General features: G+C 39.5%; 1 protein-coding gene across 2 annotated transcripts in view; it reads right to left on the bottom strand.

Annotated features, from left to right (window-relative positions):
* RNF130 (ring finger protein 130) overlaps positions 1–15,846 on the bottom strand; it is a 153,862-nt gene that overhangs the window by 27,182 nt on the left and 110,834 nt on the right. Inside the window, exons 8-9 of one of the 2 annotated variants that reach the window (XM_021676314.2) lie at positions 13,250–13,343; positions 5,540–5,756 (exon numbers count right to left, since the gene is read on the bottom strand). The exons of the other annotated variant lie outside the window; for it this stretch is intronic. Of the exons in view, the coding sequence (XP_021531989.1) occupies positions 5,741–5,756; positions 13,250–13,343 (110 nt within the window). The 3' untranslated portion in view covers positions 5,540–5,740. Of the gene's footprint in view, positions 1–5,539; positions 5,757–13,249; positions 13,344–15,846 lie in introns of those variants that run through there. 2 annotated transcript variants of the gene reach the window in all.

The raw sequence follows: 15,846 nt of genomic DNA, 5'->3' as shown, positions 1-15,846 counted from the left end.
AAACTATCCTGAGCCTTCAGAGGAATGTGGCTATGTAGCCAGAGTGACGTGGCATGCAGCTTCAACTTCTGCCTTTTAAAAATTCTGTAAACAGTTAAGACCAGAGATAAGACCACTCAGATCACTGAGCCTCCTCATGCAGCAATCTGTAATCAATCAGGTCACTGTAACATATTCACTAGTCTCATATGGAAAATGTTATAATCTTGCTAAAACTTCTGTCTCTGCCTATATAAGTGAAACCTTAATTTTTCCACTGTGGAACACTGACAGCATTTGTTTGAAGCTGCCGTTTCCCTGGGTGGCTATCCTCAAGCTCTGTGTTTGAATGAACTCTATACTTAATGATATTTTCTGAATCTCATGATTTCAGGTTGACAGTTGATAGCATCATGCCTATTAAATAACATTTTTTTTCTTAAGAGTCTCGCTCCGTCATCCAGGCTGGAGTGAAGTGGAGCAATCTCAACTCACTGCAACCTCTATCTCCAGGGTTCAAGCTATTGATTTTCCTGCCTCAACCTCCCAAGTAGCTGGAATTATAGGCACCTGCCACCACGCCTGGGTAATTTTTGTATTTTTAGTAGAGACAGGGTTTCGCCATGTTGGCCAGGCCAGTATCAAACCCCTGAGCTCAAGTGATCCAGCTGCCTCAGCCTCCCAAAGTGCTGGGATTACAGGCATGAGCCACCCCACCTGGCCTAAATAACTGCATTTTTATACTAATTCTATTTCTGGTTGTTAGGAACAAAAATACACGTTTAAAGTGCGCATGCATGCACATGTACACACAAAATACATCTTCATGGTTACTGAGACCATGACTAAATTGTGAAAGCTTGATAATGTCTGTTAAATCTCAAAGTCACAAACAGGTTCAAATTTCAACGGCAGATGACAAATGTTCCCTAAGGCTGATGGGAAGTCCCAATCTATTAATTCACTCATTTCACTCTTAGCTATTGCAAAAATTCTGTACCTGGCCTTGTACAGCATCTATTTTTTTAAAGTCTTACTTAATGCTATAACTTGAAATAATGTGAAAATAAAGAATATTAAGTTAGTACAAAGAGTAACACTGTCATTAAAAATCCTACATCTCCTGATGTACTTGAGCATCTTCTGATGGCTGCTGATGAAGGAAAATAATGAATTGCCATTAAGTAAGGAAGGAAGGAAAGAAAAAGGAAGAACTGTTTTGATTTCCACTGAGATAAAACCAGGTGGGGAGAAACTATACCATGAATTTATGAAATACCAGCAGAGGAAAACTCTTTTTACTGAGGAAGATGTCAATACAACAGAGCCCACTCTAGAAAATAAGGCCAAACATGCTCAGCTGACTCTGGCATTTTGAGTTGGCTGGTAATATCAGGAGGGCCACTGAACCAGGGAATCTCGATGGATACAGGTATACGTATAACCAGTGCAGCTTTAAAACTGCACCTAACAGAGCCCCAAACTACATGAAGCAAAAACGGACAGAATAAAAGGTAGAAACAGGTAATTCAACAATACTAGAGATAACAGTATAAATCTAGAATAACTTCAGTAATTTCTAGAACTACAGAGAAGAAAAACAAGGAAAGATTTGAACAACACAATTAACAAATTAGACCTAACAGACATGTGCAGAACAGTCTATCCAACAGTAGCAGAAATGCACATTCTTAAGTGCACATGGAACATTCTCCAGGATAGACCATGTTAGCCTATAAGAGAAGCCTTAATAAATTTAAGATGACTGAAATCATACCAAGTATGTTCTCCAACCAATAACTGAATTTAGAATGAAACTGGAAATCTACAACAGAAGGAAATTTGTGAAATTTACAAACACACAGGATTTAAACAACATACTCCTAAATAACTAATGGGCCAAAGAAGAAATAACGGGGAAACCAGAGATGAAGTAAAAGTCACAACATACCAAAATTTACAAATGGGTAAAATAGAACTCAGAGGGAAATTTATAGCTGTAAACAATTACATTAAATAAAAAAGATCTCAAATCAATAACCTCATCTTCTACCTTAAAAAAATAAACAAAACTAAACTTAAACCAAGTAGAAGAAAGAAAATAATAAGGATTTGGGTAAGGCCAGGTGAGGTGGCTCAAGCCTGTACTCCTAGCACTTTGGGAGACTGAGGTAGGAGGATCGTTTGAGCCAGGGAGTTTAAGGCTACAGTGAGCTGAGATCGTGCCACTGCACTCCAGCCTGGGTGACAGATGAGACGTCTCAAAAAAACAAAAAAAAAACAAAAAATAAAAACCCAAAACCAAGATTTGAGTAAAAATTAGTGAAATAGAGAATAGAAAAGGGAAAAAAAATCAATAAAACCAAAAAAGAATAAATTCCTAGAAAGACAGAAATGACTCAAACTCTCTCTACTATAAATAGAAAACCTGAATAGGCCTCTAAGTAAGGAGAGAATGAGTTGGTAATCACAAAACTTCCTACAAAGAAAAATCCAGGACCAGATGGCTTCCACATATCCAAAGAATTAACACAATTCTTCTTAAGGTCTTCCAAAAAACAGAAGAAGGAAGAACAGTTCATAATTATTTATATGTTTGGGATTATTACAATAATCCCAAAGCCAGATAAGGACATGATAAGAATTAATTACATGCCAAATCCCTTATAAATACAGATGCAAAAATCCTCAGCAAAATACTAACAAACTAAATCCAGCAAATATAAAAAGGATTGCACATGATGACCAAGTGGGATTTATCCCAGGATTGGTTCAATGTAAGAAAATCCATGTAATATACCATACTCATAGGACAGAATAAATAAAGGGCAAATTCACATGATCATCTCAATAGACACAGAAAAAGCTTTTGACAGAATCAAAAACTGTTTCATGATAAAAACACTCGGTAAGCTAGAAACAGAAGGTAACTTTCTCAACTTGAAAAAGGGCATCTAATCTACGAAAGTCTTAATAGCTACGGGAAGTTTTTCCCTACAAGATCACAACAACACATGGATGTCTGTTTGCACCATTTCTAGTCAACAATCTACTATCTGAGGTTCTAGCCAGGAACAATTAAGCATGAAAATAAAATAAATAAGCATCCAGATTGAAAAGGAAGAAGAAAAATGATCTCTATGTGCAGATGACATGATCTTGTAGACAGAAAAGCCCAAGGAATCCACAAAAAAAGATGGGAATAAATGAGTTCAGCAATGTTGTAGGATAAAAGATCAAAGTACAAAAAATCATTATAGTTCTACAGAAATTAAATATGTGGAATGATACCCCATGCTCATGAGTTGGAAGACAATATTGTTCAGACAGCAACGCTACCTAAAATGATCTACATACTCAGTGCAACCCTATACAATCCTAGCTGTTTTGTTTGTCTGTTTAACAGAGATTGAGAAGTTGATCCTATAATTCATATAGAAATGCAAGAGACCCTGAATAAGGAAAACAAACTTGAAAAAGAACAAAGTTGGAGAACTCACACTTCCCAATTCCAAAACATACTATGTAATCAATGGAAGAATTAAGAGTCCAGACATAAACTCATATGTTATACTCAAATGATTTTTGACAAGGGTGCCAAGACCATTTAATGGAGGAAAAAAAGTCTCTTAAACAAATGGCACTGGGAAAACTGAATATCCACATGTAAAAGAATAAAGGTAAGACCCCTACCTTATACCATATACAATAATTAACTCAAAACTGATCAAAGATCTAAATGTGAGAGCAAAGACTATCTAGTTCTTAGACGTCTCTGTGACCTTAAATTAGGCAATGCTTTCTTAGACATCTGAAGTACAAGCAACCAAAGGAAAAACAGACACATTCAACATCATCAAAATTTAAAACTTGTGCTTGGAAAGACACTACCAAGAAAGTGAATAAATAGTTTAGAGAATGGGCGAGAATATTTGCAAATCACATATCTGATAAAGGCATAGTATCTAGAACATATAAAGAACTCTTACAACAAAAAAACAGTCCAATTTAAAAATGGGCAAAGCAATGGAATAGACATTTCTCCAAAGAAAACAGAAAATGGCCAAAAAGCACATGAAAAGATGCTTTGCATCTTTAGTCACTAGGGTAATGCATGTTAAAAACATGGAACAACTCCTTCATACCCACTGAGACATCTATAAGAAAAAAGGCAGTCACCAGTGTTATGGAGGTTGTGAAGAAACTGCAACCCTCATACATCTTGGTGAGAACGCAAAATGGTGCAGCTGCTTAGAACATTTTGGCAGTTTCTCAAGAAGTTAAACACAGTTATAACATAATCCAGCAACTGCATTCCTAGGGATATACCCCAGAGAGCTGAAAGTATATGCTCATGGCAAAATTTGTACATGAATATTCATAGCAACATTATTCAGAACAGCCAAAGAGTGAACACAAGTCAAGCGTCCATCAGCAGAATAAAATGTGCTACATCCATACTATGGAGTGTTACTCAGCCATACAAAGAAGTACTGACACATGTTACAACATGTATGAACCGCGAACACATTATGCTAAGTCAAAGAAGCCAGATACAAAAGGTCACATATTATATGGTTCTATTTACATGAAATGCCCAGAAAAGGCGAATCCATAGAAACAATGAATAGATTTCCTGGGTTGGCAGGGGTGAGTAGTTACTGTTAATGAGTATGAGGTTTTTTTAGGGGGTGATGAAAATGTTCTGGAATTCGATAGTGGTGATGGTTGCACAACTTTGTGACTGTATTAAAAACTACTGAAATATACACTTTAAAAGGGTAATTTTATGGTATGTGAACTATATTTTGATTAAAATAATCCTTTCAGCCCCCTACTGATTTGAGCATGACTACTGGAGTGAACCCCTGTTTTCAATAGGAATATGTTCTCACCCCTTAGGAAGGCTGAAGTAGAAGATTAAGAATTCACTGCTGAAAACATTTACAAACACTGAAAATCCTTCAAGCATATAATTCAATGTAAAAATATTTTGAAATTTTCCTCATCAGTAAAGCAAAAATATTTCATTGGTACATGTAAAACTGCTCTCACCCTACTTTTTAGAATTTGCTGCTTTTAAACGAATACAAAGTAGGTTAAAAAAAATCTGACAGATGTAATTTATTACTAATTAGTGTGTGGTTCAGAAAATCTCTTTTACACTCACTCCTTCATTCCACAAATATTTATTGAGCACTTACTATGTGCAAAGCACTCTGCTGGGTGCAGGGCACAGTGGGGAGAAAATGTTACAAGTCCCTGCTGCTGGGGGTGCTGAAGCTTTGGTGGAGGCTGACCAACCACAAAGGAAGTAGAAATTATCAGAGTGAATGTCCACCTTGAAGAATGAGTAAATCAACTGACTGCCCTAAGTGGTATCACCAGCAGGATGTTCCCACTCTTGTGCCCTATGAAGGCAGGAGCCAATGTGAAGACATCAATAGCATGTGTCAATCCCTGTTCCTTTCACGGGAGCCAGGAGCACACTCTGTCTCTGGAACACAAACAAATGCAATCTGGGTACGCGATCCCCAAATTAGCCTTCAAAACACAGGTCTGGTTAATAATACTCAACAACACAGTCTTTTAATTTTATTATTTATTTCTTTTAATACAAAGCTTTGGCATTAGCAATTTTATGAAAAAATAAAATGTACTAAAAATAAATGCTTGTGTGGCATGATTGGTAAATGATGCACAAAAATAGGTTCTTTTTTCCTTCAAGGCAATCAGTCAGAAAGCAGTTTTTTTTTCTTCTTCAAACCCATTCTACCCTATGGAATAAAAGGAAAAAGAGGTCATAAATTAGTCAGAGTAGTCAAATGTTTAAAATAACAGAGAGGTGCCCCTAACTGGAGGGTGGCCTGGGCTGTCCTCAGCTATTTCCCAACTACCTTGGTAAGGCCAGGAAGCCATTAAGTGTTTTCCCAAAATCAGCAGTTTCAGATCTGCAGTTGAGGGGCTCATCCATCTTAGAGGTGCTTTAATACTCCCCCCCCAAAGGATGAAGGAAAAAGGTCAGGACCATGGCGTGTTATTTAAATACACAGGGACGATTGTCATACAACTTTTCCTGGTTTAAACACATGTTCTCAATGCTGAGGGTACTGAAATCTATAGCTGTTGTCTTTAAAAAATGCTCCTCTTACCCCTCAAACAAGAATGTCCTTACTTATTTTGAAGTGACAGGGATGTATGGCTCTCTCACAGGAATCCTCCAGACTTTGGGTGTATGTGTTTTTGTCCTTGTATCAGGTGTAAAAAGAGCCTATGGCCTTCTGACAAGTCCCTGTGCTGGCCCAGCTCCTGCTGCCCTCTCTGCAGCCCTGTGTTGTGGGGCCGCCCTGGCTTTCTGATGTCTTGGACTCCTGCTCATTTCCAGGGTCCCCAAATCAAGCTGTTAACGTTGATCTCTTTCTTTCAGCTGAGCTTCAGCTCCTTGTTTCAAACCATATAAGCTTTGGTTATCATACAACTCTCCAGCAACTCTTGATTTCAGCTCCTGCTCATCACCCTGACTTCCTCCTTCAACTCCCAGTTTTTACCTATCTATCTGCCCACCTCCATGCTCTACCACATTAAGCAACTTCGCAGCCACTAGGAATATCTCTTTTCTGAAAAGCCTGAGAACGCATTACCAGCTGTTTACAAGAATGAAGTCCAAATTCTGTCTCCTGCCTACTGCCACCACAACCTACAGTAGACACTCTAAACCATGCAACTCCCCAATCCTGCTCTGTGCGGTCCTTACTGTGTGACCTAGTTGTGCCCAGGTTAAGTCACTCCTCCATGCAGCCTTTTTAGCTCCCCTAACGTTAAAGCAGCAGCTCTGCGGGCATGACCCAAAAGGGCCTTCGCACACTCCCTCACTCTCCAGCTACATCAGCATGCACATGAGGGCACAGCCCTGAGCTCCATGGGCAGGATGGGTCTCCGCTAGTTTCAACACTGCGACCCCAGTACTTGGCCACAAGGCCAGGACCCTACTTGGGAAATGGCATCTCAATGAATGAGAGAGCATTGTCAACTTTTTTGAAAAAGCTCTGGTATAAAGGATATTCACAACTTCACATAAAGCTCTGTGCTTTATTATTTCTTATAGTTCCTATTTAAGATAACACATTTTCTAATATTTCCTCAGAAAAACTGAATATTAGATATAAAGACTTTTTAGGGGTAATCAAGTTCTTAAATCTACTTTATCTTGTTGCCCCTTAAAGAAATGACAGGCTGGGCACAGTGGTTCACACCTGTAATCCCAGCACTTTGGGAGGCTAAGGTGGGTGGATCACCTGAGGTCAGTAGTTTGAGATCAGCCTGACCAACATGGTAAAACCCTGTCTCTACTAAAAATACAAAATTAGCCAGGTGTGGTGGCAAGCACCTGTAGTTCCAGCTACTCGGGAAGCAGAGACAGAAGAATTGCTTGAACCTGGGAGGAGGAAGTTGCAGTGCACCAAGATCACACCACTGCACTCCAGCCTGGGTGACAGAGTGAGACTGTCCAAAGAGGGGAGGGGAGGGGAAGAAGAAAGCAAGCAAAATACTAACCACCGCCAAAGAGAGCAGAGAAGTCCAATGCAAGTTCTTACTGCCTTTAACACTCTTGTTGCAACTGCATTTTTAGAAAACCCAATTTGTCTTCTTCAACCACATTATTTGGCACTATCCTCCTCTCTGAAGTAGTGAAATGCAAGCAGTTTAAAGGAAAAGGTTGGAACCAGAGGTACTGGGTTTGAATTCCAGTGCCCTTCTTCCTAAGGCATCCCTCTGGAGTCACTCAATCCCTCTAAACCCAAATTTATTCTTTTGTGTATATGTATCCCACACTCAGATTGGCTCAAAGGAGAATAAATACTAAGAGAAAGAAGAGGATCCACTATCCAGCAATGCACCTCAAACAGAAGTTAATTTTAAATCTTTTCTGGAATTGTTACGAGAAAGGTTGTGTGAGCAAAAGATTATCAGGTTGAGAACTAAAAATTCAAAATTTTTTAGACAAGTGTTTCTCAAACTAAAGTATAAAACCTATTAATGGTTTATAAAATCAATTTAGGAGTTAACAACTAGTATTAACAAGGCACAGGATTGACTACATCAGAGAATACTGCATGTAGTCAGGGAAGCGTGTGTGAAATTTGTTTCAGTCATATATGGGAGTACTGGGTCACAATGCATTTTGTATCTCTTACAGCAGAAGATGGTTTTTAAAAAGTTTGAAAAACGCTGCTTTTGATATTTAAGGTTCTAAAATAGGTAACTGAAAGAGAAGCCAACACCTCTCCTCAGCTTCTGACCCCTCCTAGGAACAATTCAAGAGGGATCCTTAGCATAGGATGAGTCTTAGAGCCTTCTACCTGATGTGAGGTTTGCCTATGAACAGCTCTATCCTGTAGCTTCTGTCTGAAGAATCAGGTCCTGGTGTAGGCTCGCTAGCTTTCAAAGTGTCCTGCGCTTTGGATGGACAATTCTGACTAATAAAAAGTTCTTTCTGTCTTTCTTTTCTGAGATGGAGTTTCACTCTCGTCACCCAGGCTGGAGTGCAATGGTGTGATGTTGGCTCACTGCCACTTCCGCCTCCCGGGTTCAAGTGATTCTCCTGTCTCAGCCTTCTGAGTAGCTGGGATTATAGGCACCTGCCACCACGCCTGGCTAATTTTCTTATTTTTAGTAGAGATAGGGTTTCACTATATTGGCCAGGCTGGTCTCGAACTCCTGACCTCAGGTGATCTGCCCGCCTTGGCCTCCCAAAGTGCTGGGATTACAGGCATGAGCCACCACGCCTGGCCACAGAGTTCTTTCTTATATCAAGTGGAAATCTACCTCCCTGTAGGTATCTCCAGAGCTCCAGAAATACAGACTAAGCATCACTGTGTATGCACTGGTTAGTCACCATGAGGCTATTTTGAGTGCTAAACCAGGCAATATGGGTAAAAGAGACCAGTGCAGGCCTAAGATCTTGGTAGGAATTCAATAAACAGTAGTTATTCTCATCTTTAAGAGTCCTTCAAACACCTGGAAACACCTCTCTTCTTGCCTGGTCCCCTCTCTTCCAAACCAAGCATCCCCAAGACATCAAATAATTAAATTTTCAGACCCTTTTATGTTGAGTGTGCTAGTTTCTCAATATTCTTCTTAAAAAGAGTACTGAGCAAAATAATTCAGAAATACTGATAACAAAATAGAAACATCAACTCTTTTTATATAAATAAAGGCGTTTATATAGATACCTTTCTACCACTACACTAAGAGGAGGAAGCTCACCAGGAGCTTCCTGGTAACCCGCTACAAGAAGCCAGGGATTCCCGATCGCGGGTCATGCCACGGGAACATTTGCTCTAGTTACCTTTTATCACCTTTACCACTTCAGATTCATCTCCTCATGCCAAGATTGTTTTGAATCTTTTTTTTTTCTTTTTTTTTTATTGAAAGAGGATCTCACTGAAACTCCTGATCTTCCTTTTCTTTTTTCTTTTTTTTTGAGACAGAGTCTTGCTTCATCACCAGGTGCCAGGCTGGAGTGCAGTGGCACAATCTCAGCTCACTGCAACCTCCGCCTCCTGGGTTCAAGCAATTCTCCTGCCTCAGCCTTCCGAGTAGCTGGGACTACAGGCGTGCGCCACCACGCCCAGCTAATTTTTGTATTTTTAGTAGAGACGGGGTTTCACCATGTTGGCCAGGATGGTCTCGATCTCTTGACCTCATGATCCGCCCGCCTAGGCCTCCCAAAGTGCTGGGATTACAGGCATGAGCCACCGCGCCCGGCCCGATTGTTTTGAATCTTGAACGATGAGCTACCCTTCTCTGCAAATCTCAGAACATGATTTCCATGAATCAGAATCTAGGAACCAGAAAAGGGCTCTAGGCAATACCTAGTCACACCTCTCATTAAACTTAAAATCTCTACTACACATTTGTTTATGTTCCTCAAATAAAAATAATAAAAATATTTATTTTTCTTATTTTGAGGGAAAACTAGAGTGACACAAATATCAGTTGGCAAATGTTTACATTTCACCAAGTTTATATGAATAATCAAGTAGAGTAAAAGACCTCTTTTAGGAACTGAAATTCAATAACCTTGCTTATCTAGGTACTAAGAAACAGAGGTATGAGAAGCCAATATGTAAATATATTTAGCTTGCATTTATTTGCTTCTTTGACTAACATCCTGTTTACATTTGCAAAGTTTCAAAATCTACCAGCTTTGTTTGCAGTGGTAAAAAAAAATTTTAATGTGTAATTAGTCATAGTACTCAAATAAATAGTATTTCATCCTAAAAGAAGGGTAGTGACTCCAAACACGTGAATTTTTTGATGGACTTCTGATTGAAGCCAACAGCATCAAGCCCTTGGTAAATGCACCAAGCATGGTGAGGGAGGGATGGGGTCTTGCACCCCTTGTGGGGCTCCTCCCTGTGTAGTCAGCAACCCACCCATGGCAGGGGACCCTGGACTACCTGGGTCCCACAGGCTACCCTTACATCTTGCCAACAGGGTTTCAACAGTGAGTAGACAGGGTGTCAAGGACTTGCTCAAATCGTAATATACAAGAATACTGACTAGTAACACTGCCAGATAAGTAAACCGTTCTAATAGGTATAAGCATAGAGGTGAAGTTTATTATCAATTTTCAGACAGCCAATGAAATCTGTTTATATATGACTATCTTACAAATGGATGAGGTTACTCAGAAAATTAAGCCAGGGCAATTAAGGTGAAAAACAAAATCTTATTTTGGCTGTAACTTTCTTGGTAGATAAAGGTAAAAACAGAAATAAATTTGATGTTGAAAAATTCATTAATAAAGAATAATTACAAATTTATTTGCTAAAATAAACTTTTCCCTGGAATAAAATCACTAGGAATTTTTCATCGACATTTTTGAGAAAGAGACATTGGGTAAGAATACTGTTATCTTTTCTATCATCTGCCACAATAAAAACTGCCTTTAAAAAGATTAAGTAATTTATGCTTACTGTTAAAAAAAAAAACCAAAAAACACATAAAAGCACAAATTGAAGAAGACATTGCCCCAAATTCTAATGTAAGATAATCACCATTCATATTCTGGTGACCATCCTTGCATGTATCCACATGTGTGCATCCACAACACGCGCACACACACACTCTCTCCATTTCTCTCTCTAAATGAGATCATGAATATTGTCCTTTGGTGGTTTTGACTGAAGGCACAGAAATCATAACCGAATGAACAACAGTGAAATCAACCCTCTAAAACTGCTAATGGGAGGAGGGCTGGACTAAGACATGGATCTATGATCCATGACTTAGATTCTGAGTCATGCAGGCATTTAGGCACGGAACTGAAATATTATGGTCCAGATACTATGATTTCTAACAGGTAACATGTCTACTGAACACTCTCTAAAATATCTGATGCATGAACTGAACATCGGACAGATTCTGAGTGGCAGTCAGGTGGCTGTTAAATTACTCAATAATTCTTGAAAAGTGCCTAGTGTCATTATTTGCTTGTATTGGTTATCACTCATTTGTGAACTTTTTAAGAAGTAGGTCTACATTACTATCTTGCCTGATGGGTTAGCAAGGGAGTAAGCAACAGTTGTGGGTGAAGTAAGTGTTTCCCTCTAAACTGAGGTTTGACTCATAGCTACTCACAGAGCTACTACGGTTCTGTGTCCTATTTCATGGAAAAATTTACTTCCCAAACAATAAAGGCAGATGGTCATCTTACTAACAGAACTTCCACAGCACTGCAATGGCATTGGCTTGGCTAACATTTATTGAGCACTTCTTATATACCAGGCACTGTGCTAAGCATTTTATATGCTGATTCTCATAACAACCCTGTGATGTGGTCCTATCATTGTCTCTGTTTATGAATGACTAAAAGGAGCTTCAAATAAATATAACTACCCAGGTCTTACAATTAAAAAAATGGAGGAGCTGAGAGTGTATTCCAGGTTTGTATGACCCTAGAGTGTAAGGAATTAGGTGCGCCATGCTGAAGGAAAACTGAATGAGTGGTCAACAGCAGCAGCTAGTGGTTCACTGCTGGATGAGGCACAGTGCTCCTCTGACAGCTGGGGAACGCCACCCGACCCTGACATCTGTGACCCCAACCTGTATGGGCTCACAGATGCCAGAGGGCACTTCTTGCAATTATCTAGCTCACTGATTAGATCTAATAACATATGTCACTGCAAGTGGAGGCCACTTGCCCATTGTTTCTATAGTTGGACAATGGGCACTCAATTAAATCAACTGCATGAGGTAGTTTGGTTATTACTCATCAATTAAAGTATCAGGACATAATTGAATATGGAGACCACGTGAATTCCACCCACACCAATTTAGGTTCAAATGTGGAAAGTGTCCCAGGGTTGCTTTCATGTCTAATTAAGTTTTCATGAATACTGGTAAAAGAAAGGACTGAATGACATCCTACAGCAAATGTCCAAAATTTAGAACAAAACAAAACAAAGCAAAAATCAAAAACCTTGTCTATACCTCATCCCTGTGAAAAGCTACTCTTGGAACAGCACTGGATCAAAATGGACCGTAACAGTTATCTGGTCCAATCTTCCATCCTCTGAAAACACCTCACTACAGCACCTCTGAGAAGTGACATCCAGCCTCTGCCTGCATTCCGAGTCCTGGGCAAGCCCTACAGCAAACCATCCCGCCACAAAGCAACCTCATTGACAGATACCCTTCCTTTTACTGAGGTAAAACCTGAAGTCATGGAGCCTGCTCTTTGGTCGTCATCTTGCCCACGGAGAGTGTTTAGACTTATTTTCTCTTTCTCCTGACAGTCGTCCTAATATCCAGAAACAGCGGGTCTTTTTAATTGCTTCTTTCCTGCAGGCCAAGCATCGAAGGTACTGGTCCTGAGGTGCCAGGGCTTCCCCAGAAGCCAGACACGCAAGGTCCAGATAAGTGTGATGAACACAAGTGAAGTGACAGCCTTTTATACTCTAAGATTATACTTGTTCTTTCGGCATTTGCATTACACTGCTGATTCATTCTAAGCATGTGGCTAATGAAAACCTCTGGATCTTTTCTCAAATGAGCTGTTACTGTTGAATAAGGTGAACTCCCAACCTGTGTTACTGACTAAAAATGTATGTTCATGAAATAAAGTGTTTTGCTAGATGTGATCCCATCAGGATTGGTATGAAACTGGTGGAAAGCCAATTCTCACCACCTTCATGAAAATTACTCCATGTGTTTTCTTGGGATCATCTGGCACATGCAATCCAAAAAACAATTTGTTACTTACTCATTAGCATTCAAGCTAGCTGTGGCTCTGATGATCATGTAGCAGAGTGTGAGGGCACTGAGGAGGCCAAAACTGGCAATAATAAACCATTCTTCTGTTGACAAAGGAAAGGGAGGAAATCACTCTGGGGAGAAGGTTTAAGTCAAATCGACGCCAACATTTCCCTCAAATGTAACGAAGCAGACGTCAACGGAGGTGTAAGCCAAGATTGGCCCAAGGAAGTGAAGCAGGAGGTTTGCCAGAGAGCTACTAACTGGAGAAGGTTAGTGGAAGTACTGGTGAAAGCTGCAAGGGAGAAAGGAAAGCATGGCCCAACCATTTCTTCCATTTTAGGTCCTGAGGTCTGTGAGGAGTGTAGCCACCAAAAAGGATGTGGTGAAAACAGGTATATAAAATTGCACATGGACATAGATGTTTTCATTGTTAATTTAAATGACAGCAAAGTAGACTAAGCATATTTATAACCTTCTTTCCTTCTTCATTCTGTCATTTCTGCATGGCTTTCATTGTTAGTCAAAGGCTCAGGAGCACGGAGCAGCGGTTCTCCAGGTCCTGTGCGTGCTCCCAGCAGTCTACAAGCCGGCCTTCCACGGCATCCATGGCTACATTCTTCTCTCTTATGCATGGGCTTACTTAGGATATTTACATAAAAAAGGACACCTCACTGGTGTCTCAAGAAAATAGAAACTACTCTTCCTGACACCACTGCCAAGGAGCAGCACTGGTTCAGGCTGTGACAAGCAAAGTAGGAAGGGCAAGCAACAGACCAGGTACTCGGCCACCAAAGAGCTGAAAACCTCTGGTACTTAAAACTCTAAGGGTTTTTATCTAGCCTGTGTCTCTCTCTCTCTCTCTTTATCCAGATATGTTCCCTTACCTCTTCAGAGCCTATGTTGTCAAGGTAACATTTTAAAAACAGTATTTACTGAGAACCTTGAAAACAACCTAAGAACAAAACTGACTTGCTAAAAAGCCTTAATTAGAAAATATCTCTTAGAGGATACACTGACTAGGGTTGTTTTCACAAAATGTTATACAATAAAATTATCTATACATCTGCAAGAAGGCAGAGAGAACTGTTTACACATGGACTGCCAAATGTTTTATGCACAAGTTGTATATAATGTGTGGTTTTCAATCTGGGTTCCACAAATTCTAACCCTGCATGCAAAATTGTGTGTGCATAGGCATTTTTCTAGAAAAACATACTTTCATTAGATTTTAAAGATGGTGACTTTCAAAAAGTCAAGAAGCACTGCTCCTGAGGACTTCTGGGCTCGGAATGTGTTCTATAAGCATTTACCTGCCCACCTTAACTCATGTTACTAAAATGCTTAGTAAACCTCTTCTTTTTAGACATCAGTGCAGTCACTGACTCTTGAATTACAAACTTCCTCATTAGTAGATTGAAGCTTTTTATTTTATCAACATGAACATTCAAGAACACATAAAACCCACCATTTTTACCTGTAATGTTTTAACTTGGGGAAAATGTATACGGCATTTTAAAAAATCAAGAGCTGAATGTCACCAACCTCAAGGAACTTAACATAGTATCCTCTTTTTTCTTCTTGGAGACTTTATACATGATACCTTGTAGAACTTTGTCACATCTGTGTTTCCAAATTCTGAGTATACCATCCCATATTTGCATGTCTCTGTGTGTGTATGTGATTTCAGTTTTAAAAACTAGTAACAAAAGGAAGTAAACACCATCATAAAACACCCAATATGCTGGTGGCATTTCCACAGTGCCCCCTGCAGCAGGCCTGGCTACCTTCGCCCCCAGTGCCTACTTAGCACAGTGCCTTGCACACAGTGGGTACCAGTTGAATGCATTGTGATTGCTATGGTGCTACAGGGCTTTGGAGGGAAAGCAGAGGTAGCTGTAGTTTAGTTCAATCACATGAATTTTATTTATTAATATCATATATAAATTCTAATAAAGGTGATTAATTTGGTAGATGAAGTAATCTTTTTATCGCCAAAGCATAAGATTTTGAAAGGACATTTCTATATAAAATATAATGGGATCAGTACTTAATGTAGTTAAGTAGTAGGTGCTCAATAAATGTCTGATCAATGAAGGACCTAAAAAACTCACTAATAAACCAACAACTTTTGTGTCCTTTATCACTACTCAATCAAGTTTCAAAAGTGTAGACCATAAAACCTAAACGCCAAAGTAAGAAAACCATGAAATGCTATTAAAAGGAATCATTGAGAGATGATGAGAAATGAGCCAAACTACACTCAAAGCATAGTTTCCTGTACTGCATAACTGAATGAAAGCTGAGTTTAGACAGAATAAAACCTGGGGAATCATTTTCTAATAATAACATCTGCTTGGTTAAAAACATAAACACTTTGATTGAACAGACCACACAAGTCTTAATATGTGAAGGAGAAAACATTTTGTAACAGTGTCATCCATTTCACTGACTCCCAGAGTTGGGTGGGGTCCCGCAAGCCTCAGGGCATGAAGCTCTAGCAAGCAGCAGTAGGTACTGGAAAAGGCGATAGCAGAGCAGCAACAAGGAAGATGGGTGCAAGGCTGTTAGATGAAAACAACACGTAAAGAATGGAACTGAAGAGAA

The sequence above is a fragment of the Aotus nancymaae genome, unplaced genomic scaffold (assembly GCF_030222135.1).
Source record: "Aotus nancymaae isolate 86718 unplaced genomic scaffold, 86718_ANA_hifiasm-v0.15.2.pri h1tg000015l_1, whole genome shotgun sequence".
Taxonomy (NCBI): domain Eukaryota; kingdom Metazoa; phylum Chordata; class Mammalia; order Primates; family Aotidae; genus Aotus; species Aotus nancymaae.
Note: the sequence above shows the minus strand (reverse complement) of the source record. Positions and strands in the feature narration are given on the sequence as shown.